The 24271-nt window shown below is 43.8% G+C and overlaps 1 protein-coding gene and 1 long non-coding RNA gene across 2 annotated transcripts; one reads left to right on the top strand and one right to left on the bottom strand.

Annotated features, from left to right (window-relative positions):
- Nucleotides 1–36: 36 nt before the first annotated feature.
- On the top strand, nucleotides 37–17511 carry LOC142797927 (uncharacterized). The gene is made up of 2 exons (XR_012893901.1): nucleotides 37–300; nucleotides 17122–17511. It is a non-coding gene; the product is annotated as an uncharacterized LOC142797927 (long non-coding RNA).
- Nucleotides 15410–24271, bottom strand: LOC119178226 (uncharacterized). Its single transcript, XM_037429419.2, has 4 exons — nucleotides 24153–24271; nucleotides 22517–22573; nucleotides 20030–20193; nucleotides 15410–16656 (listed from the first exon to the last, which is right to left on the bottom strand). Exons 2-4 carry the CDS (start codon nucleotides 22566–22568, stop codon nucleotides 16432–16434), a joined length of 441 nt encoding a protein of 146 aa, XP_037285316.2. The 5' UTR covers nucleotides 22569–22573; nucleotides 24153–24271; the 3' UTR covers nucleotides 15410–16431.

Genomic DNA, 24271 nt, shown 5'->3' with positions numbered 1-24271 from the left:
CATGTACAGGATTTGTATTTCATGTGTACTCAACACTCCATGACTGCTGCACGCTAATGGTCATAAAATTGAGCGTCTTCAAAGAATACTGAATTCTAAATTCTTGTTAAATATTAACAGCCTAGTCAGTTAAATACATTTGTTGCATTTGTCAAAGAAGAGCACCATAGTGAGCAGTACCTGCTGCGTGCAAGCCAACAGTATGAAAACTATAGTTTGGAGTTATACTGAAGAAAAATCAACAAAGTGAGCTTTTTATGTGTGATATATCTTCACCCAAGGCCACCTGCATGAGCATACGTGAGTATACAAAGTTGTTTAGAATATGTGTGAAAATAGCTGCGTCCCCATTGAGCACGTGGGAGTCGGCTGTTTATGACAGTGAGGATATCTAATTTTTTTGTTTGCATAAAAAACCTGTAGATACAAGCGACTACTCTATAGATTAGCAACGTCATCTGTAACTTAGATTCGAACGGTGAGTATACCTGCAAAAATGCGTTGACAACCCTAATTTCTGTTTTGATATCTATTCCAATTGCAAGAACAAGCGTCTCCAGCGTGATGTCAGTACGTTTTTTAGCACTGAAACACGCTGGAAACAGTGCTACATGCTGGGATTTACTAGCACTTCGCTGGGCACGTCGAATTTAGGAGCATCGCTGGGCACACTGGGATATGGCTGGCTCGCATTGGTAGGGGCGCTGGCTTGACCGCTGTGAAGCTGGCGCACACTGGAACGCACCGGGAACGCTGGAATTTTCACTGGAGTGCGCTGGTGCACAGTGATTTTGGCAGTCCGCGAGCACGTGTATGTAGCGTGTGCAGCGGAATGTTTCAGTATCGTGGAATATAAAATGCTACTCTAACAGGTCCTGAGCATACCTCATGTTTGTCGCTTTGAGAAGGTACAGAATGAACCTAAGACATTTGCAATGTAAGATATGTCAAATCACTCTCATTTTTTGTTTTCTTTTAGAATGAAGATATTATTGCGTTAATAACCTGAAGCAGCCAACGCTGAATACTTTGCTTTCTAGAACGAGTTTTTCTTAATTTTCACGCAGCTTCAATAACAGCGGTAATGCTTTTATTACACGTGCGTACTGCAGCAATTACTGCACGCGTTTTGCATGCTCCCCCGTGTACCATATTCGCACCAGTCGTGTATTTCTATGACAATTCCATGTTACAGTGTTTATAAGCCTGGAGCTGGGCGCCCATCCTAATAGGAACAGGAGATCATTCACGCCGCGAAGTTTTGCGAGACGTAAACGAGCTCACCCGATCGTTTCACAAGGTTTCACAGTGGAGGCGAGAGTAACAGCTGTCGTTCGATTCCGCCACACTGTTATTGCTTGTCTAGACATGATTATTTTCTACTAATTTCAGGTAGATTTTAGGCAATGGCTAGAAATATTTTGAAGCTAAACGCAGAAACGTCAACCATCCCACCACAGCCACGCGGAGAGCGGTCTTACCCAGTGCCCCGTCCCAGCGAGCATTGGGCTGGCTGCGTCGGCGTACATGCTACCGACGCACCTTGCTTTGAGTACGCAGTACTCTAAAGCATAAGAATGACTGTAAAGTGTATATTAGACATCCGACACCCTAATCAACCATTTTTTATTGTGTATGGTGCCCGTACAAGGCGTGATGACATTTGATGCGTCGAGATTTTAGCAACGCAGGCTCTCACAGAAAGCTGCCGAACCAGCCGGTACTTCTCTGGCCTGTATCAACGCGCAATCTTAAGTTGGTAAATTGGTGCACTTTAACAAAAAAATCCGCTTGCACGCTTTTTCAGCGGATTGTATTAGTATTTTTCGGGCGGTTTTTAAGTTGTGGGTATCGATATAACTGCAAATCTACACTGTGGTACGCCGGCTGTATACTGCTACATTGTCATTTACCCGAGCAAACTACTCCATATTCAATCGTATATCGTACAGACCATGCGGTTATGATACGGACTTCGTGCTTTAAGACGGTCACCCATTAGAAAAGGCACACACATACTGCCCATATTAGCTGTAACGGGACCATGAAACTATTTTGGTGTGTTTGTACAAACACAATGGGCCGGTACATCTAGTTTTGATGATTATTTAGTGACTGATTTAAGCTATCTGCGTAAACATTGTGATTTATTACAATGCTTTAAAGCTGCGATTCGCTGCAGATCAGTGCAGATCGTGGCAACTTGGCCAAACGCTTTTTCATCCGCCCTTTCACAGAAAGTAATGAACTGGCCACGTGACGAGGTGAGGGCAGGTCAGCAGCCAGAATACCGTGGCTGCTTATCTGATTGGCTGTCATGAGCTGAACAATGCGCGGAAGTTAGACCGGCTGCTAGGGTGGCGGCACCTCTCGGAACAAATATGAACCACTCCGCGATCTCCATTCTGTTGCTGGGCGACACTATATACGTGATGGCCTCCAATCCTGTGCGCATCCTGGCGGCGTGCGATCTCGGAGCTATTGACTGATAAGACCTGAAATCGTCGAGCGCACTCATGAGTGCTCTGCAATCATCAGCGATGCGAGCGTGCCTCATGAATTCAGGAGGCCAGGCAAAGATGAAAGGGGGGTATGATATTATCTGTAGTGGCCTAGGTACACAGCGTGTCCCTAAGTTTGAGGTGCGAATGGTTTGATGATGCCCTACCCTAAATGCTGGCAAAACTATAAAAAAAGCTGTGTCAAGGTTCATTTAGGGCCGCGGTGCTGATTCATAACAAATCTTGAAAATTTCACACGCATAATTGGTCGTTGTATAAAGCCTTTTACCCTTTACACTATTGCAGCCATATAAGAAAGCTTCACTCACACAAGCCACTTTCAACTTTCTGTAATACATTATACCAATCCACAGTTTAACCTTCTAAAGTAACACGATACAATAAAACGTGTGCTTTAAGCGGTTGAAATACGGACAAGGAACAGGATATTGCTGTAGCGTTCAACTCCTAAATTCTGGGCTTAAGGATCCTCTAATCTTTTCGTTTGGTGCATCATGCATTAGCGCTCATAAAAGCACGGATGATTTGAGCGGTAGCGCCAGGCGGAGCAAGATTCTACCGTCCGGTAACGCCTGCTGAAAGTACAAACTGAACTTATCACTTCGAAGATATATCGGATTCAGGCATCCACTCTCGCGATATGGGATCAAAACTACAATCCGCTAACCACACCTAAGGCCCGGTTTTCGCTGTTTGCGTGTCTCTGCATGGCGATAGTCAATATGATTAGCAATAAATCTACCCTTTGGTGTTGTCATGTGAGCCATTTCATCGCTGGCTCTTTTTCTTTCTAGGGTGACTTTCTAAGTTATAACGACAAATCTCGTACTAGAAAAAACGCTGGTGTTCTTAATTTCAAATTGTTTCAATAGTAATAGATATGAAAATAACCTAAAATATTCCATTAATAAATTTTCCGCTCACGCCTGTCACGTTAACGGCTTGTATTTCCATCTGCAATTTTGAATTTCGGTCACTCAAATTTCCGAAACTTTAAATCATAATGTGTTCAGTCGATGACTCACTCAGGAGACAATATATTGTGTTTTTGTGGAATATGAACCACATTGGTCTTGTGTATGTGTTTGTTTGTCGGGTCTCTCGTTTTCGCACCGTTTTTTTTTTTCAATAATTGGCCCTTGAAGCGCCAAATAAATGAATACGTTGTGATTACCCGCATCTATCTATCTATCTATCTATCTATCTATCTATCTATCTATCTATCTATCTATCTATCTATCTATCTATCTATCTATCTATCTATCTATCTATCTATCAATCTATCTATCTATCTATCTACATCCGGTATATGTCATGGTCGTCTTCCCTACTTGTATATATCAAAACGTATAGTACATGTGAAGGCATGAGCTCAACGTACAGGTAATAACTTAAATAAAGCGACTTCCCTGTCACGTAGGTAATTAAATGTTCTCCAGTTGTCACATGCAGCACATTGTCGCATACTATGACCCATATTGTGAGGTTATATGCTTGAGGAATCTGCCATCTGTTTCCACGAAGCCTTGGGATATACTAGAGCAGTAGCGGAAAAAAACCCGTACCACATTGGTTGTGGTGACGGGGTCGGTGGTGTTCCGTACTGGTAAATTATACTAATCCAAACAAACAATGAAGAAACGCCAGAAACCACATACCATGGCAATCGATGTTCTAGAAACCATGCGGAGTGAAGGTAACTGTGATGTAGTGTTTATTGAGTGAAAAGCATTGAGAGGGTGCAATTACGTATTTGAATTCTTCCGAGACTGCACCACTAGACTATGGAAGCATATGTTCCACACTCGCATCTACCCACATCGAAGCAGCTTTATCACCGAACAAGAAACAGAAAATCGAGAGCCTTATACGGCAGTACGCCCCATAATTTTTAATGCCATCGAAAGTAGAAAGAACATCCATCGCTAAACATCGCATCACAATTTTTTGATGAATCTGTTAGGCTTATTTGTCAGCACCCATACCTATGTCACCAAAAGAGAGAGAAGTCATCAGAGGCCAAGTTGAAGAAATGCTTAGTAACGACGTAATTCAACTGTCAGCCAGCCCACATGCTTCACCTGTAGTTCTGGTAAAGAAAAAAGAACAGACTTTGCGCTTCTTAGTTGACTACCAAAAATTACAAGTCGTAACAAAGCAGGTTATCTATCTCGCTTTGTGAAACTGAAATTGAAACTGAAACTTTCAAGGATCGATGGCAGCCTTGACGGACTACGAGACGCAAACTCATTTTTCTTTTAAAATCTGAAGAGTGGATACTGGCAGATAAAGGTGGCTGATTGAGATCAAGAGAGAACTGCTCCCCCTACCCTTAGATGGATTATACGTGTTCAAAGTACTCCCGTTTTGAATTGGTTTCACAATCGCCTAATTTCAGCGGATGATGGACACAGTGCTGTCTGGGTTAAAATGGCAGTCCTGTCTTTTTTAGTTCGATGACGTCGTGATTTTTCGGCCACATTCGATCAGCATGGGGATCGACTACGGACTGTTCTCGCAGCTATTAACTCTGCAAGTCTGACAATAAAAGCCCCAAATTGTCATTTTGGTTTTCATGAGCTGCTTTTCCTCAGCCATGTGTTCAGCTCTGAAGGCATTTGACCTGCGCCAAAAAGACAGCAGCTTAGAAACGTTTCCTAGACCGACGAATAAAAAGGTTCTGAGATTACTTCTAGGGCTTTGCACCTATTACAGACAATTCGTCAAAGATTTTTTGAAGTTGGCCGAACCACTAACCCGACTGACGAAAACAAATCCGCCTTTCATTTTGAGAATTGAGCAAAAAGACGCGTTATATGAGCTACGATGGCGACACCTAAACCAGCCAGTCCTTGCACACTTCGACAAAGAAGCCGTCACAGAGATTCATGCGAACGCAAGCGATTTGGAATTGCGGAGAGAGGGTGGGTTCAGGAAAGGGAAAGACGCAATTTCTGCAGCCCTAATTGGAAGCATGTCTCAATGCCTGTAGGGGAGGGAACAGGGGATTAAAGATGTGAAGAATAAAGGAGAGAAATGGCGTCCATGACCAAATACGTGGCGGGTGGCTTCTATAGCCGGTTATCTAGTCCAGTGTTCCCGAAAAAGCGAAGAACCACCTTGAAGACCTGGGTGTGGTGCCATGCAGGAAAGAGAAGGTCCCTCTGTGTAGCCAGGGGCAGACTGTGGCGACGTAGTGCGGAGAGAAAGACACCGTCTTGTGTGCGATAGAATAAAGCGCCGTCTTCGTTCAGCTTCAAAACGGAGAGGAACAAGTGGGCGCATATGCTAGCCGCACTAATTCAACAGCTGTAATGAATTCATAGGTGACGGAAAAAGAATGTCTGGCGGTAATATGGGTCATAGGAATATTAAGATCATACTTATATGGCGGACCATTTTGAGCAGTGAGTGACCATAACTTATTGTGCTGGCTCACGGGCCTAAAGGATCCTTCTGCGCGACTTGCTAGGTGAAGCCTTAGGTTGCAAGAATACGACATAACAGTCGTGTAAAATCTTGTTGCAAACATGGCGTTGCTGATGACCTGTCACGCACAGCAGTCTAATCCGCACCTATGGAAGATAAAACGACCTTCCGTTTCTCTAAGCCGTCAGTACAACTTGTATGACTGAATATCAACAATCTGATGCGGAGTTGCTTCAGGTGATCAAGCATCTGGAAGGACAACACATACGCCTTCTTCAAGTTTTTGCCCGGGGATTGTCGTCGTACTTGATGAGAAACAACGTTCTATACAAGAAAAGCTTTGAGCACAGTCGGAAGAAATTTATACTTGTCGTCCCTTCGGCCTTGTATTCCGAAATCCTGGAAGCCTGCCATGATGACCCAGCAGCAGGACACCTCGGAAAACGTAGAACATTGGCTTGCATTCGTACCAAGCACTACTGGTCAATGTTACTGGATAATGAACAGCATTATACCAGGACATGTCGAGATTGCCAGAGACGTAAAACGCCTCTATTAAATTTGCAGGCTTCCTTCAACCAATAGAAAGCCCTGAATCTCCGTCCGAACTAGTAGTATACTTGGTCCATTCCTTACGTCCTCATCAGGCGAGTAGTGGCGATGGATTATTTAATCCGGTATGCCGAGACAGCTTCTCTCACCAGGAGCACAGCCACAAAAATAGCTGCTCTTTGTCACTAGCATAGTTCTACGACACAGTGCCCCAAAGGTGGTTATCATGAATTAAGAAGCAGCATTCACAGCCGATCTGACGCATTCTGATATGAAACTTACCCATACATGCCATAGGAAAACAACGGCCTATCTCCCCCAAACGAATAGGCTAACCGAGTGACTCAACAGAACGCTTACCAATACGTTGTCCATTTACGTTGACTTGGAGTACCGTACCTGGAACAAGATACTGCGGTACGCAACTTTCGCTCGTATTACTGCTCTGCCGGCGACTACGAAACTGACGCCATTCCAGATAGTCTATGGTCAATTAGTTACCACACCCTCACATGCAATGCTGCCTGTAAGCGAATATAGATAGCACAACCTTGATATCAGCAAGTTCATTTAGCGAGCCGAAAAAGCACGGCAGTTGGCGGGGCATCACATACAACAACAACACACTGATTATTCCGTTACAACCTTCGATGAAAAAAAGTAAACTATGCAGCAGGCGAGAGAGTTGAGATATGGACTGCCATATAGACGCCTGACCTCTCTGAAAAGTTTCTGTGGCGCTATTTCGGACCTTACCGAAACCTGCGTCGCATCGACCCCTTGAACTACGAGGCGAAACTAGATGGACAAGAGAATGCCGAAGGCACACAGAAACTCTGCATGTGGTCAGACTGAAGCCATCCTACGACAGGCAATGAACATCAGACTATACACACCCGATCAATAATAATATTAAATTTCCCAACGAAGACTATGCATTCAGACCACGTCAGTAACACTGCCGCTACACAGCGAGACGATGCCTTCTTGGAGGAGAGATAATGGCGCAAGACAGACGCAGTATTCCAACAACGCGGGCAAGGTCGTGCGCTTCACAAGAGACCAGTGGCCCGATGATGAAACAAGAAAAGGCCGTGATGACCGTGATTTATGAAAGACCGTGATTTTAAGAAAAATAAGTGAGGCATCACTCGAGAACTTCTTGGATAATCATTGTTTCTTCATGCCGCCTGTGAGGAACGCTGCTGCATTTTCCTTTATTTTTCGGGCACAAGTTAGCCACAATAAATAGTTTTTCTTACTCCATCAAGATTGCTCGTTAGAATATTATATCAGCATTTGCTCAGCGTCACACTTCCTATAGTCGTCTTTCTATACAGAAGATTTGTGTGACAGAGTACACTCGCCTCCGAAAAAAAAGGGTCAGTACAGAGCGCAAGCTTGACATAGGCAAGAAGTTGTGATGGACTATTCTACCTTGTATGCCGAAACAGCCTCTCTCATCAGGGGCGTCCCTTTAAATAATGTAGCGTCTCTTTAAATAATGTGCGATAGCCAGCTACTTGGAGGCTGCATCGTATGAAACCCATCATTACAGTATTGGAATTCAAACTTTTCTTTCTTTTAACACTCTTGAGACTCAGAAGCTCCATGTCACTAGTGGTGTACTTCCACATAAAACGTGATTTACTGTTGTTATGGTCAGCGCAAATCAATAGGTCGCCCCTTCCCTTTTTTTACACTCTCGATGCATAGTCTGTAGCAAAAGGGTAAGTTGTTTCTGCACACCTAGCGTGCGCCGCAGTGTAATTTAGTGTGTTTAAAAAGAGTTACCTGTTGTAAGTACCATGTGATTTAGTAGGCTTTTCAGTGGAATAGACTGCGAGCACTTGGCAATATGAATATAATTGAATTGACAGCACAACTATCAAATAGCTCTGCAGCTGTTCTTTCCATGCAATCATTTCACTAGGCACTCCCGTGACCCAACTCTAACGATCGTTTTCAGGATGGTATTCATTTATTCAATAGACTTTAACCCACCCAGAGCACACACTATAGTTGCTAGTTCACTTACCAGTGAGACGGAAGGAAGACGAAGTGATTCCTTTACGGAACACACCTTGCTCGTCTCTGTGCTTTTCTGGATTTTTCGCTGCAGTTGTGGGGTCTATCGCACCATATATTGTGGTGATGGATGTTCAACTTCACGGGGCACCGTCCGAGTCCGGTTCGACCGCGGGGACTGCTCCGAGAAAGCGAGGAAACGCGTCTAGTGAGAGTGAGGACACTGAGCTGTACTCCGCATCAAGCGGCGAGTCCTCGGATGACGGCTTCCAACCCGTTTTGAACCACAAGGCTAAACGACGGATCGTCAATGCATCTTCGGCATCAAGCAACACCACCGTGAAAGCTGCCCCTCAGCGATGGCCTCACTCTATCCTGTTTGTGCTACTGAAGGCTACCGACAGTCTACGCGGGCTGAACAGGCAAGCGCTCTCTGTGTATCTCGAGAATATAACACCAAATCAGATAAAGAAGTACGTCTAAACGCAAGAAGGAACATCTTAGCAATCGATGTGCTGAACCCACGTGCGCTAAACGCGCTTAAGAAAGTGACGCAACTGGGCGACATCAATGTCAAGTCTATAATACCAGCTGATAGCACCACTTCAACAGGAGTCATTTATGACATCGCCACTGAAATTCCAAACTCGGATCTCTCAGTGCTAATAAAACCGGAAAATAAAGATAACGTCATTGTGAATGTCAGCCACCTTGGTAACACACATTGTGTGAGAATTACGTTCAATGGAGACTGTCTCCCCTGCCATGTGATGGTTGGCCACTTTCGTCACCAGGTGCGACAATTTATTCCAAAACCTATGCGATGTCATAAGTGCCAGAAGATCGGCCATGTGCAGGGAGCGCGCAGGAACTCCGAAGTGTGCCACCGATGCTCAGAACCACACACCGAAGAATAATGCAGCGCAACCATACTAAAGTGCCCTAATTGTCAAGGTGCTAACAGTGCATCTTCCAAAGACTGTCCACGCATAAAGAAGGAGTTTACTATTCTTAGACAAATGGTGCGAGACAGCTCTACCCACAAAAAGGCCGAGGAAAAAGTCACCGTCGTCACCGTCGAAGATATTCGCGAAGAACAGTGTCAACTACAAGAAGTAAGTCAACGCATCTGGGAACGGCGCCCACTGCAGGGTACACCGCGGCGAACGCAGACGTTGAAAGAGAGAGAACAAGTAGATCTCTCTCTACTGAAGAGTGGCCGCCACTTACGCGCACGCAACTTGTGGTAGAACCGCATCAGAAGTCGCCTTAATGAGAGCAAGCTGCGACAACAGAGGAGCAGCGGAACTTGGATGAGCAAGTGATTGCTCTTCTACGACCCATAATTAATGCTATTCGCACGGTGGTAAACAACATGCGCACAACGTCCGCCAGAAGGGTACTTCAAGTACTGGACACTCTGAGTTCAGTACTGGCGGCTTTTGAGTAGATAATGGCCCACCAGCCACTGTCTCTCAGGGAAGAGGTCAAAAAAGCAACGATTTTTCAGTGAAATGCTCGGGGACTGAAATCACGCATTGCAGATTTCCGTCGGTTCGTTTCCACCAATATGCTTCCCATAATCGTCATCTGCGAGCCAAATTTATCGAGCGCTATCAGACTCGCCGGATACGAATCATTTATGTCGGCTTGTTGTAGTGGAAACAGCAAGGTCCTGCTGTTTATTCGCCGCGACCTCACTTACAGTCTTCGGTCTGTACTACCTGACAACGATAACCAATATATATGCTTGACAGTGAAGAAAAAGGGTCTTATTGTCACTGTTGTCGGTGCATACCTGTCGTATCAAGTGTATTTGACCACAGAAGACTAGGACACATTCTATCATCCACTCCTGGCTCATGGGTGATCATCGGAGACTTCAACGCCCACCATACGCTATGGGGGAGCCCGAAGATCAGCGCAAAAGGTAGAAGTCTGATAACGTTTGCTTCAGACAACGAGCTGTGCTTGTTAAATGATGGCAGCCCAACATTTTTACGTGGCCCTTGGATACAGCAGTTGCCTTGACTTGGCTTTTGTTTCTCGAGGTCTCATCAGATGTGCCGAATGGTTTGCGGACATAGAAACACATGGGAGCGACCACATTCCAACATACCTCAATATCAGAGGATTATCACCTTGCAAGATACGCGAAACTATCCAAAGAGTGGACTGGATCAAGTTTGAATCTCTCATGGAAGAAAGCCGTCAAGAGAACACCTCATTTGACTTAGAATAGGTGGCCAAGTCCACAGTGCAAGACACAGTGTGCACCCTCACATGCTCTTCGAGAGTAACGAAATTTGACGTGGAACTAGACCGACTTCGGGCTCTCTGACGGCGTGCGGAATGAAGGTACCGACGCACGAAAGCAATCGACTATTTACGAATCGCTAGACGACTTCAGAAGAAGATACAACGCCGCATAAACAAGCTAGAGTCACAAGGTCGGGCAGCCTTCTGCGCGTCGTTAGATCCTCGCAAGCCTTTATCACACTTGTGGAGGACAATAAGAGGGCTCCGGACAGCTCCCATTCGGCGGTCTCCATTCAAGGCTCTAGCCCTCTCTCAACAGAGATCGGAGGTCGACGTGGCAGAAGAGTTCTGTGCCAACTTATCTGGTCAACTCGCAGATCCCAACATCTCCACGCTCTCACGTGGTGGCACGACATCACACGATTACCACATGCACCATTTTTTTCTATTTATGAGCTTAAAGCAGCACTGGCTTTGTGTAGACGGACATCAGCACCCGAACCTGACGGAACATCATACAGAGCACTGTGTCACCTTTGTGAGTGTGCGAGGAGTGCCCTGCTCGATATACAACGATTCGTGGCGAGAGGGCACCCTCCCAATTAACTGGAAGACCAGCCGTTTGGTTCCATTACTGAAGCCTGGCAAGTCACCATTGGTGCTCACATCATTCCGCCCTATTGCAGTGGCTAGTTGCTTGGGCAAAGTGATAGAGAGGATGATACTTGGACGGCTAGAATGGTTCCTGGAGCATCACAACATCTACACGGACGCTATGACGGGATTTCGCCGTGGCCGGTCATCAAGTGATAGCGTCATAGACCTGGTTAGCTACGTGCAAAACGAAAAAGGCCGTAAGCGCCTCTGTGCTTCTTTATTTCTTGGTGTTAAAGGGGCGTACGATAACGTCACACATAAAGCTGTCCTCACCGCTCTCAAGGAGGTAGGAGTGGGTGGTCGGATGTTTCAGTGGCTACGCAGCTATCTCTCTGAGCGATCCTTTTTCGTGAGAACCGAGGATGGTGACACTTCGCTACATTACAGCCACCGTGGTGTTCCCCAGGGTGGCATACTTAGCCCTGTACTATTCAATCTGACGCTAATAGCTCTCAATGAGCATTTGCCAAGTACTGTCAGATTGTCAATGTATGCGGACGACATCTGCGTTTTGACGTCTGCAGTAACACGTCTACAGCTGCAAGCGCGAATTCAGAGAGCTGCCACTCAAGTTGCTATTTACCTCCGTCAAAGAGGTCTGGAAATTTCCTCTGAGAAATGTGCACTTGTGGCATTTAAGCGCAAACCAATGCAGAACTACAGCGTTCTGATTAACAGCGAAAGGATACGTCACCTCCGATCATACAAGTTCCTAGGTGTTATAATTGACAGAGACCTCTCATAGAGCTCACATGTATCATACATGAAAAGATAGATATGTGGGGTTTAACGTCCCAAAACCACCATATGATTATGAGAGACGCCGTAGTGGAGGGCTGCGGAGATTTCGACCACCTGGGGTTCTTTAACGTGCACCCAAATCTGAGCACACGGGCCTACAACATTTCCGCCTCCATCGGAAATGCAGCCGCCGCAGCCGGTATTTGAACCCGCGACCTGCGGGTCAGTAGCCGAGTACCTTAGCCACTAGACCACCGCGGCGGGGCGTCATACATGAAAAGGTGATTGACAGGCATCTGTCATTTGTTCAAGTTCTTCGCTGGAGAGAACTGGGGAATGTCCACAACTGCTATGTTGCGACTAGACAGGATTGTTTTCCTTGGATTCCTTCGGTACAGCCTACCTAGCTGTGTTAACCAACGCAAGTAAAACAAGCATACGAATGCTTCAAAGTGTCCAGGCTCAAGCACTCTGGATATGTTTAGGCTTGCCCCAAAGTGCGTCAACAGTGGCAACTATCGCCATCACAAGGGACAACCTCATCAAGACCCAAATTAATGTGGAAGTGCTGAGGACGCATATACGACACCTTGCTCGAACTCCTCGACATCACCTAGCCTCTCTACCAGTGGTCCGACCATGCACATCTTACTGCAAAACAGTGACCGCACATGGTGAGTCGATCCCAACTTCGTTCTCTCCTGCCGCTAGACCTGTGATTCCGCCATGGTGCCTCGCTCAACCAATGATTAATATTACCATACCTGGCGTCCAGAAAAAGGCCAATTTGTCGTCACCGGCTATTAAACAGCTCACACTACTTCTCTTGTATGAGAAATACCAAGACTCCACACATATATACACTGACGAATCGGTTCAGCCGGACAGCTCTACAGGAGCAGTAGTGATAGCAAGGTTTGCCACGACAATTAAATTCAAGACATCTCACGCAACAACAACAACGGCAGCAGAATTGACAGCACTTTATGCCGCATTACAATTTGTAGTTGATCAACCTACACGTAAGTGGACTATTTTCTGCGACTCGAAGGCAACACTGCAGTCTCTACTATCAGCCTTACGCCGTGGACCACACGAGCAGCTGGTACTAGAGATAGCAGAGGTTATACACCACCTGACTGAGAAAGGGCACCAAATTACATTTCAGTGGTTACCCAGTCACTGCGGAATCATCGGCAATGAACGGGCCAATCAAGCTGTCCGCTCAGCCCACACAGAAGATCATAAACTACGACTAACACTTTCTAGGACAGATGCTGCACGAAAGCTCCGCAAGCTTGCTCGCCAGCAAACCACATCACATTGGAATCAGCCACACTTCAAGCATGCCCGACTGTACTCGCTTGACCCTACGCTAAGTCTTCAAGTCCCGTCGAGGCTTTGCCGAGGAGACCATACCCTGTTATGTAGGCTGTGGTTGGGCGTTTCGTTTACCAACGCCTACGCTTTCCGCATTGGGATGGCCGACACCGCAGCCTGTGGCCACTGTGGCAAAGAAGAAACGACCGAACATATCCTTTGTGACTGCCTAGCGTATAGTAAACAACGACTATGCATTCGCAAGGAACTCAGCAAATTAGATAATCAACCTCTGTCGGAGCAAGGAATTCTACAATATCGACAAGATGCAACTTCACAGAAGAAGGCCATGAAAGCGCTATTACACTTTTTGCGATCGACCGGCCTTACTGAACGGTTGTAGCTAGGACGCCCTTCCCGTGTGTGTTTTCGTTTTCTTAAGAGTGCGCGTGCGTTTTTTTCCCTCTATATACCCCCTCTTTCTTGCCCCTACTTCGCCGCCCCCAGCACTGGGTAGCAAACCAGATGCCAATATATGGTTAACCTCCCGGCCTTTCCTTTCTCACTCACTCTCTCTCTCTCTCTCTCCCAGTGGGACGACAATATGAAGATACAGACCAAACAGTTGACATGACACAAAACTATGTCTATAGAAAAGCACACTCGAGTAATAAATGTAGAATTGTCTTTACTTCCTCGTCCATACGTTTCTTTCTGTGTGTTTACTTAAGCAATCTTACTTGTAAAGTGCCACTTCTGTGTCAATATACATAATTATACGTTGGTATAATTCAACGTGCCAATACTAGAGTTACACTGCAGACATCCTTGTATTGAAGGAATTCGATGGCGCAATCGAGAAGCAGCCATTCAGCATTAACTCATGCCCTCACTAACATCACTCTTCTCACACTTTTATGTCATCACTTCATTTACCGCTATAAAGCACCCTCTGTTTGTCCCAAAACTCACTTTCATGCTCCCCAAATCGTTTCTCATTGTCACATAGGGAAGTGTGACGCTGAGAAACGATTTGACATTGAGGCCGCACTTATACCCATGGCTACTGAAGTTGCTGTGGTTCCTGTGGTCACAAACTCGGTCACGAAAGTGAATCCCGGCAGCCGTGGCTGCATTTTCAATGGCGATGAAAAGTCTGTAGGCCCATGTGCTCAGATTTGGGTGCACGTTAAAGAATCCCAGGTGGTCAAAATTTCTGGAGCACTCCACTACGGCGTCTCTTATATTCATATGGTAGTTTTGGGAGCCCACATATCAATTATTCTTCAAACAATCTTGTGGTCACAACATACACAAACGTTTGAATACCATGTAGGCCCTGTAGCATAAATGCTTCAAATTCCTTGATCAAGAAAACCGATTCTTTTGCCTTTTTCTGAACTGGAGAGCAATTTCACATATTGAGTTCCTCGTCACATAAACGTACGCATGCATGCGAAAGCATTCATCACCAAACACTGACTGCTTCAAGTGTTTGAGACACTCGTGTTGTTTGGCTTATTAGTGATATCTTTGTTTTGTTTTTCAGCCTGTTTCTCCTCTGCAGCTTATTCTAAAAAACAAGAATCCTCGCCAAATAAACAATATTTAATACATAAACCACACCATCGTGTTCAGAATTCATTTATAAGAGTAAAGAGCTATTTTACAGTGTACTGCTCTTCCCATGCATGTACAATGATTGGCGATGGTCTACACAGAGCTTTTGTGCAGATATGCCAACTCTATAAGCTGACATATTTGTTCAGGTTCTTTTCAATTTATCAATATTTGTTGTTGCAGTTCAAGTATTGTTTGTATTGAAACTTAAATGATTTGGGATTGCACTTAGTAAAAGTCCACATAGCTAACTTGGTGCAGCGAGAAGCAAGACAGAAAAATTTTCACGGCACTGACCAGGTACTGCCAACTGAATGTTTATTATTTGACCCAGATATTTTCAGGAGCACAGAAAGGTGAGGCGAAAAACAAGGCCGCCATCATCACCTATTATTCGCAATGACGTCACTAAGATATACGAACTTCTTTTTGAATTAAACTCGGAGTTGCTTTTGCATAGACTTTTTACAAGCAACATGTGAGCTGAAATAATGTTTATTTCAAAGTTTAATTTCATGTTTATTTATCTCAATGTCTATCTTGCGTGGGTGTTTTTCACATACCAATCAATCCGATCTCAACGTTTATTTTAAAAATTTAATAAAAAACTGATGCTTGCGTGAAAGTTTGTGTACGATAAAAAAACACCTTATTTGCGTGAATGAGTGAGCGAAGTTGGATAAGGTACAGTGAATACACAAAAACTGTCCTTTAAACTTCCTCTTCCGCTATACAGCAGACCATTTAGGTACCTTACATACGTCAGCAAAACTTTGTTTTTCACTCACGTCTTTCTCTCTTTCTCTCTCTCTTTCTCTCTCTCTCTCTCTTTCAAATTAGCCTATGCTTTTATTGAAATACTTCGTAAGGTGACGTACAGCAAAAAGTTTGAGCAGAACAAACGCCCACTAATGACATAGCTAGTGTATAATTGCACTAAATTAGAGCCACAGGTTATGTGTCCTTTATATTAGGTCAGAAAAAAAGCTCCTAACTGCAGCGGTAGTTTGCACGGAAGGCTTACACAAGAAATTGGTAGCTTGCCTCCAGCAAAACCCTAAATAAAATGAAAGAGAATTAGTCGGAATATTAGAGCCCGTCAACGAAAAGAGTGGAGTAATTTGTTCTTCGAGGCTCTCGTTGAAAAAGCTTCAACGTCATCTTAGACAAATATTCTGCGAAATCCTAGACAAACAAGAGCAAAGTTGTGTTCCCTTTAAAATTTAGGCATAGTATACAAGTTCGAGTTCATCGGCCAGGCCCTGCAGGAAGCCATTTTTGCTATTCCTTCCACTTCCTCCTTCTAGTTCTCTTCAGCCTCTTCATGTGTGTCGTTTTCTTCGCCAGACCCTCCGAGCTTCTTTTTCAGGAACTTTTTTGTCAGATCAGCTGCCTTGGATTTGATGACAACTTTCGCAGTCTTCCCAACAGCCTTCCCGACTTCCTTCGCAGTGTTCCCGATGACCTTCCCAGCTTCCTTCAGAACTTTTTTTGTGTTCTTCCATAGATTCTTGAAGAAGTATTCGTTCTGCGTACAAAATTTACAAACGGCTTTCACCTAAATTTCAAAAACACTCATAACCAATGCACAAATGAAATATTGTACATTGCTAACAGCAGCATATGTTCGCGAGTCTAAAAGATCTGCGAATCAGATATAGGTGACTTCTCCGTTTATACAAAAAACAGCGAATTTAGGATTAGTTAGTATACCTGAAAAAATAATTCAGTGAAGTCAAATATATTTCTATGTCTAAATCGAAAGAATTTACCCCAAACAATACGTAGCCTACTGAGCTTCTTGAAGACAACAAGCTGACCTATTATGCCTGCTGACACCCTTTTCAAATCAATGCCAACTAAGATAAGAAATATTGTATTTGCTGTGTTAGCTTGAAATGCACACGTTGGTGGACGCCCATTCAGTGATTATTACGCTATTCGCAATATTCAGTGATTGATAACTTCCTGCCTTCTATTTGCCCCTTTCCAGTGTATCGAGCAGAGCCACCGCCTGGTGGCCACTGGCTGAAGCGTGCCTACTGTGAATTGCTCCTTGTGTTGTCTGCAGGCCACATAAGACTAGCATGCACGCGTACGTTATGTTTGTTTTCAAAGGGCACCTCATGCCACTTTTTTGGCGCAAGTTCAACTGCTTGTACACTTTCTGGTGCAATTGGAATATAGGTTTCAGCTTGTTTGAGTGTGTATGATCTGTATAGAATGAGTTGGTGCACTTGCCGAGAGTGCTGTGTATCATTGTTGTACCCTCCATTCGCCAAAGTCATTGCGGTCTTGGTGTCGCTTTGTAGTTGAAAAGCATGTTAAAGTACTCTCGGCGTTGTCTCAAACATGAGAAGTAATAAATATTGTGTGAATTTTACGTTTTAGCTACTCGATGATGAACCGAATTTAGCATTGTTGTTAGGTTAGGTGTCTAGCGACGGCAATGTTGCTTTTCGGTTATGCGGTGAGCCTAATTGTGCTTAGGATAACCTTTTATAGTACGGTCCTTGTCCCACTATACCGAAATATTTCTGCCTTGAAAATTGCGACACTTTCGTAATTAAATAATTCTTTCTAAAGAGCAGAAAATGAAATTACTCTGATGTGATTAAACTTGAGTCACCATGCACAATTCTAACACCAGACGAAATATATACAGTCATACACGTGGCTTGGATTTGTGTTCGCTTTAAAGAATCCACGTAGTCGAAAGTATTTCAGATGGTGTGCATCACACTTATTTTGTATAGTTGACGCCAAATGCCATTTTTACATTATCTTCAGCACTCTTCTGGCATGGTTATAGACAGATGGAAAGAGATGATACTATTCGCTTGAAAAAATACATTTGTCCCATGAAATAATCGAACCTTTGTTGCATCACTGTAATGCAAACAATCAATTGAAGACAGCTACGCGTGGTACTGTTACCTTTTCGTACTAATGTATCAGTAAAAACAAAGTTTCTAGAGTGCTGTCAATCACGTAGCCTTCCTCAATAAGCTTATCAACTATCCGACGTTCACTTCATTAAGAATTGTACAAGAAATATTCCGGATACGTATTTGCTGCGATTTTGGCGGATTGCCCGAGAATGTGGGATTTCTTTCGTTTCTTCTTTAGTATAGAAGACCAGAATGCACGAAAAATGAATTCAGTCAAGAAACCGTAATGCGTAGTCGACGGAACACAAGCTCAACACTTAAAACAAATGAAAAACAAGAAACGTCGCGCTGGGCGACTGCCTGTGCGAGCGCACAGGCAATCGCCGAGCGTGACCATCTCTTTAATTGCTATATAGATTGCGTTTCTCTCACAACAATAGTAACGTTCGGTGCACTTCATGCATTCATTCGGCAATGAACAGTGTATATATTGCAAGTAGGCAGCAGTTAACGCATTTTATTCACCGACAATTGGCTCATACCGCTTAGAAAAAAAAAGTACAACAGGGTACTGACGCATGCGCGCCGCCGGCCGCCTATACACTAGCGCCGGGACAATGCTGCCCTCTATAATCCATCCTTGGGGCGAATACAGGCTACTTGTACACATAAAAGAACAGGTGCCAACCTCTTGAACTTCCACATCTACACAGGCAGTAAGAGGTGAAGACTACTACAACTGCGTGTATGTCGTGGTGCGTGGCCTATAGCTGAACAGGCCTACAATCCAATGACCAATACGCAACCCACGTCAAAATTGTGTGGGTATCGGGCTGTCAAAAAGAATTATTCTGAAGGCTTGTCTGTTTGCACCGCATTGTCAATCAATCATCTTGGGCTAATTCGTCTTGTGTAGGTCACTAGCATGTAAAACTGGTGTCACAAGGGCTAGTATGATTGCAATTGCGGTCTATCCGCCGTAGGCTCGACTGACATCAGGTGCTGCGACATCGTTACATTTAGTCACGATCAGGCCCGATTGGTATTAAAGCGATAGCAGCTTCCTCATCGAGATCTTGCATCGTAATCGAGATTTCGTTGGCTAGTGCATCAAACCTAATCAAGATTCGGCTGTGCCATGTAGCAGCGACGTACACCGTGATGATGATCAACCTTAATTTGTATCGGTCCTGATCAGGACAATTCATTTATTTCCCGCTGTGTCTGGGTTTTTTCCCAAAAAAACGCGCCACTTCTTTTAGCTTCTGTTATGATGATAATTTGCCTGTTATCTTGGCATTATGTCAGAACTCTGACTCACAGCGAAGGGGTCGAGATATTTATCTACTTTAGTCAGGAAGCGGGGTTAACCGGAGCACCAAAATTGGAAGACCTAATTGTGAGGACAGACTAATTTGACCATTCGCTTGAGTTTATGCATCCTTTTTCTCATTATTTTTTCTGATACTGAGTTTATGCATCCTTTTTCTCATTATTTTTTCTGATACTAACACTCTATGAGTAGGTCAACTATGAGTGCCTTTCAGATGAAACAAACACGTCAGAAATTAACAGCATTGAAAGACTCTTGAGTAGTACAATGACAATCTTACAAATAATGTAGGTGCTACAATCTCTTGCTTGAAAGTTCCTTCTAGAGCGTTGTAATATTGTTTTATTTTCAGTACCTCAACAGTCCATAACATAAATACATACCGCTAAGCAGCTCCCTCTTACACAATGCCTCACTGGAGGCCTGTAAGCTTTTTTTTTTTAAATGATAAACAAGTATTTCAGCGAATAATTTTTTTTACCTCTATACAATGTAAACGCCCAAATGCAAAGTAATGTTCACTGCAGTAAGGTTGTGTTTAAACATTTTTCAATAGCAAAGGAGAAAGTAAAAGATACGCAATTCATGCTCAGGTTTTTGTTCTTTCAGGCGCGACAACATTGGCTCCGAGCGCCACAGTAGGAAATGCTGTTGGCTCGCCTGAGCACTCCGTTTACCTCATCTGCAGCATGCTCCAATTGTTGCGCAGTGTCTCGCAGTCCTTGAGAAATGGCGTGCAACGCTTTATCCATATAGACAGCTGTCAAGTTCAGACTGCGCGAACCGTCGTCATTTGCAACTTCCAGTGTCTGCTGGTTCTTTTCCGTGTCGGAAGAATAAGCTGCGAGTAGAAATGTGCGGTTGGATTGAAATAGTGACGGTAGTTTTACATTACGCATCCCGTACAGATGACTTGGCGGTTCGGTAGTATTGCCATCTTGCAATAGAAGGGGTACAGTTTTTGTAATATCTCAAGCGTTGCATGTGAAAATCAAATGCTAACACCTATTCCAAATCCCAATCGTTTCAGGGCTATGTGAGCACTCAATGTACTTCGTAAAAACGTTTCTGCAACTGCGCTTAATATATTAAAGGTTCCTATTACAGCATGTAATATTGTGTGGAAGAATATAGAAAACTAGAAGGGGGGTGCGAAACGGAGAGTAATGGTAAAAAGGAAGAAAAATGGGGAGAGTTGTTGATAAAGAATTGCACATATAAGTATTAAAGTGTGGCATATCAACGAGATGGCGTGAAAGCAGCTACTAAGGGGGAAGAAAAGGCCACTAGCTGAGACGGCACGCAAGTCTTAGCACAACTAGTTTGTAGCAGCCCCACTTTTCAAGACGATAGTCTTTCTTGGAGACCTTCAACGCAGAACTTTTGGCCTGTCTGTCTGTCTGTCTGTCTGTACATTTGTCTGTTTATTCATACTTAACGGCACCGGGTACTTGAAACGGCATTAGCCAATACCTCAAACGCTCGACCCCATTCGCAGCACCCACCAATGTTGCTCAAGGTTAAGCGTTTGTACTTGTGCGATCGCCAATTAAAAGGCAATTATTGCGTATACCTGGGGTACCATAACAACCCGTATATATTCAGCATGTGTGTCTTTCACTAGAAAAGGCATACATAAGTAACTCTAAGGCTCATAGCGCATATGACACTACGCTGACCATGCAACGCTTGCAAGATATGGCGAGTGTTTTGAAATCTTTGCTAAGACGAGACGTTGGTGGCACCTACCCGTCGCCTTGCGTTCTACACCTTATCACCTCTGAGACGGGCGCGCACACCCGTCTCAGAGCCGCATGCTTTGTTTTCCAAGAAAACTGCCAGATGGCGCTCATGACGTGACTTGATGTGCTCGTTCGCCTCCGCTGCACGCTCGAGGCACTCTAACGCAGCGCCTCCAGAATACCATTCACCAATTTTCTTGCGCAGAACATCAAATAAATGTTTTGTTCACTCTCTCCACACCCAAGACTATCGTCATTCGACGACATTCGCAGATTACACGCAGATATGGGGCCAATTTTTTCCTTTCAATACAATGAAATGAGTCGCTAAACCATGGCGAGAAAATGATTGGTATGCACAGCCTGCCTTAATTCGCCACAAATATTCTATAATGTGTTCTAGTGGTAGCAGATTTAGTCAAAGAGGAAATATCTGCGAAATTTCATCGTTCTAAACAGGTAGGTAACGGGACCACCAGCGCACACAAAGAAACACGCCCCCCCACACACACAGAACAATGATTCACCATGGCATGCATTACGCGCTCATCAAATCTAGAGTTAGGCAGAGATAAACTCTCAGACCAATCTTTGTATGATTACGCGATGATAGGGACTGGTCTCCGCCATGACTGCGGTCACTGCAACGAATCGGCTGCGTCTGCGGCGTTGTCGCTTGGTGGCGGCAAACATCAGCGATGACCCGCCGACCAGCTTAGGGTTACTCGGCAAGCCGAAGATGCTGCCTGAGTCAAATAACTTCAATCATTCAATCAATCAAAGAATAAATAAATAAATAAATAAATAGTTAAATAAATCAACCAATCAACCAATTAATCAATCTTTTTGTGTCTATTTCACAAGCATACAGAAAAGCGGCGACTAAACGCTGTCTTCCGATATCTGTCTTCCGACTACGCCACCGCCATCATTTACAAGTGCTCGCGGAAGCACAGTGACAGTTTGATTCACGTATATTTGAAAAATATAATTACAAAAATGATAAATTTTTGTGAAAAACGGTAAGTCATTTGGAAACAAAGACTCTAGGAAGATAAAAACAAGAAGCTTAAAAATAGTAAAAGATAATCGAAAATTAAAGAGTATATACGCATTGCAACATTAGCGTTTATAAATTGCAAGCGTAATTTGCCTGAATAACAACAAAACAGACTAAAATTTTCTATGTGTAATGATTGAGGAGGAGAGGCATGGTATGGTAGAAGCGTCGCATTAGACTTCTAGACTTCATTTGAGGCACCGTAATTATCACCCTTGAGGAAGGAGAAGCGACAGGAGTTGGTCGTTTCTCCCCCCGCCCATGCCTAAGGAAACTATCAGACTTTAAACAACGTTCATTCAACCATTGATTCATTCATTCGTTCGTATTTGCCCAGCTTGAATAAATGCCAAACACTTTACCGCAGATGGCGACGCATCCAATCAGGCAGAGTAAGGATATACTTTGCTTCATGACGTCTGCAAAAAAGTAATAAGACGGAACAGTTGACGATAATTTTACATGGTGTTCAATGTTCGTAGAAGAGCTACAAAGCTTTTTTAACTCTAACTATATAGAGAAAACGGGTTCAATCAAGTTTATTGTCATTTTCGTTATTTCTTGGAATATTTTTGTTTTACAAAGCTACTCACATCTACTACGGTAGAACACAGGCTACGATGCTCTGCTGCTGATGCATACAGGAAAGATTTTACTCGGGTGCGGCGGTCAATTTTTGGGGCAGGTGAAATAGATGAAGTGTGCTGTGCGAAGTGCTGTGCGAAGTCAGTGTATGTTCAAAACACCACATAGTCAAAATTTCTGGAACCCTCCACTACAGCATCTCTCATAGTAACGTGATTTTAAAACGTAAAGCATCAGATATAATATTGCGAAGCTACTCATGGCAACTTATTAGATAATCAATAGGATTACATAAAGTAAAAAGAAACAGTGGTTATTGAAACTTCAGGTTCTTTCAGTAAAATTTATTTTCGCCTATTTATGTACATGTCTGTATGAATTTGCTAACGCACATGACTAAGAGTTGCTGGTAGAAACTCAAGATACCTTTTCCTTTTCTGAAGTGAGCTGATGGAAAACTTAGTGTTGCACCTTCTGTTTTTTTTAACTGTATAATATCTATCACGTGACACTATGGGACAAAGGTGAGAAATATACACACAACAGCAAATTTGCTATCTGATTATTAGCAAAAAAGGGAGCGTCATGGAGACAGTCACGCGTTATGGGGACAATGAGCGCAAAAACAAATAACTGAGTATGGATGCCACAAGAAAGTATGAAATTTAAATTTTCTTGCTAAACGAACGCATGAAGAGATGGGTGGCCTTTGCCTTGCGCATGGCAGGTAGGTGGATAACTTGTTCGATAATGTCTTGCAGGCCCACCTAACTGACGCATCACCCGTGTTTCTGACGTAAAGGACATCTGGTTAACCTCTCGACCTTCCTTTTCATCTCCATCTGTTTGTCGACTGAACAAGAGTGTCCACTAATGATAACATGAAGTGTGATCAACACACTCTTAGACAGTCAGACTTTCTCTAGGTGAAGCTCATTACCTGTAGATTAGGCTCATACATCATAACCACCTTTAGCCATTCTGATATACAAACTCCGCAGTTCATGCCAAAAAAAAATTTGAATCATATTCGAAAGAGTATGAATAGCGTGAGCCGCCATAAGTTTTTTAGGTCCAATGGGGGAACAGTCGAGAAATGCTAGTACGCCAATCAAACTCGCAATATTAGACCGCACGTTCATGAAGATGTGCAGTTGAATGGGCACTCTTCAAAGCAGACGAAAGGTGTGTTGATATGCAACGATCGGTAGGTTTTCTCAACTTACCGACACTTGAAGTCTGAAAGATTTTAACTATGAACCCCAGAACTTTAGCAACAGAAGTGTGAATTTTGCAGCGAGAAAGAAGACTCACGAAAGTTTCAGAAGCTTTGCTGTTGTTCTACAATAAACATCGTCTTTCAGTCATACACCGCAAAAATACCGGAAGAAAAAAATAAGAAGTGCATCATACTTGGCGTTGTGGCGTAACTGTGGTGGCTGGCTGGCTAGCTTCGTCTTGCTATAAGAAATATCCCTTGCCGTGTAGTGAAAAAGCTTCTCTCAGCGAAAAGTTTTGTGCTTTACATTCGT

The sequence above is a fragment of the Rhipicephalus microplus genome, chromosome 1 (genome assembly GCF_043290135.1).
Source record: "Rhipicephalus microplus isolate Deutch F79 chromosome 1, USDA_Rmic, whole genome shotgun sequence".
Classification (NCBI taxonomy): Eukaryota; Metazoa; Arthropoda; class Arachnida; order Ixodida; family Ixodidae; genus Rhipicephalus; species Rhipicephalus microplus.
The sequence above is the reverse complement of the archived record's forward strand: the minus strand, read 5'-3'. Positions and strand labels throughout refer to the sequence as shown.

Bases quoted from the DNA above. Each gene is read 5' to 3' on its own strand.
- LOC119178226 (XM_037429419.2), bottom strand. From the start codon at position 22,568: ATGAAGCAAAGTATATCCTTACTCTGCCTGATTGGATGCGTCGCCATC. The intron at 20,194-22,516 runs GTAAAGTGTTTG...TTCTACTCGCAG, and splicing joins TGGATGCGTCGCCATCTGCG to CTTATTCTTCCGACACGGAA. The intron at 16,657-20,029 runs GTAAACGGAGTG...TTTTGTACGCAG, and splicing joins TGGAGCATGCTGCAGATGAG to AACGAATACTTCTTCAAGAA.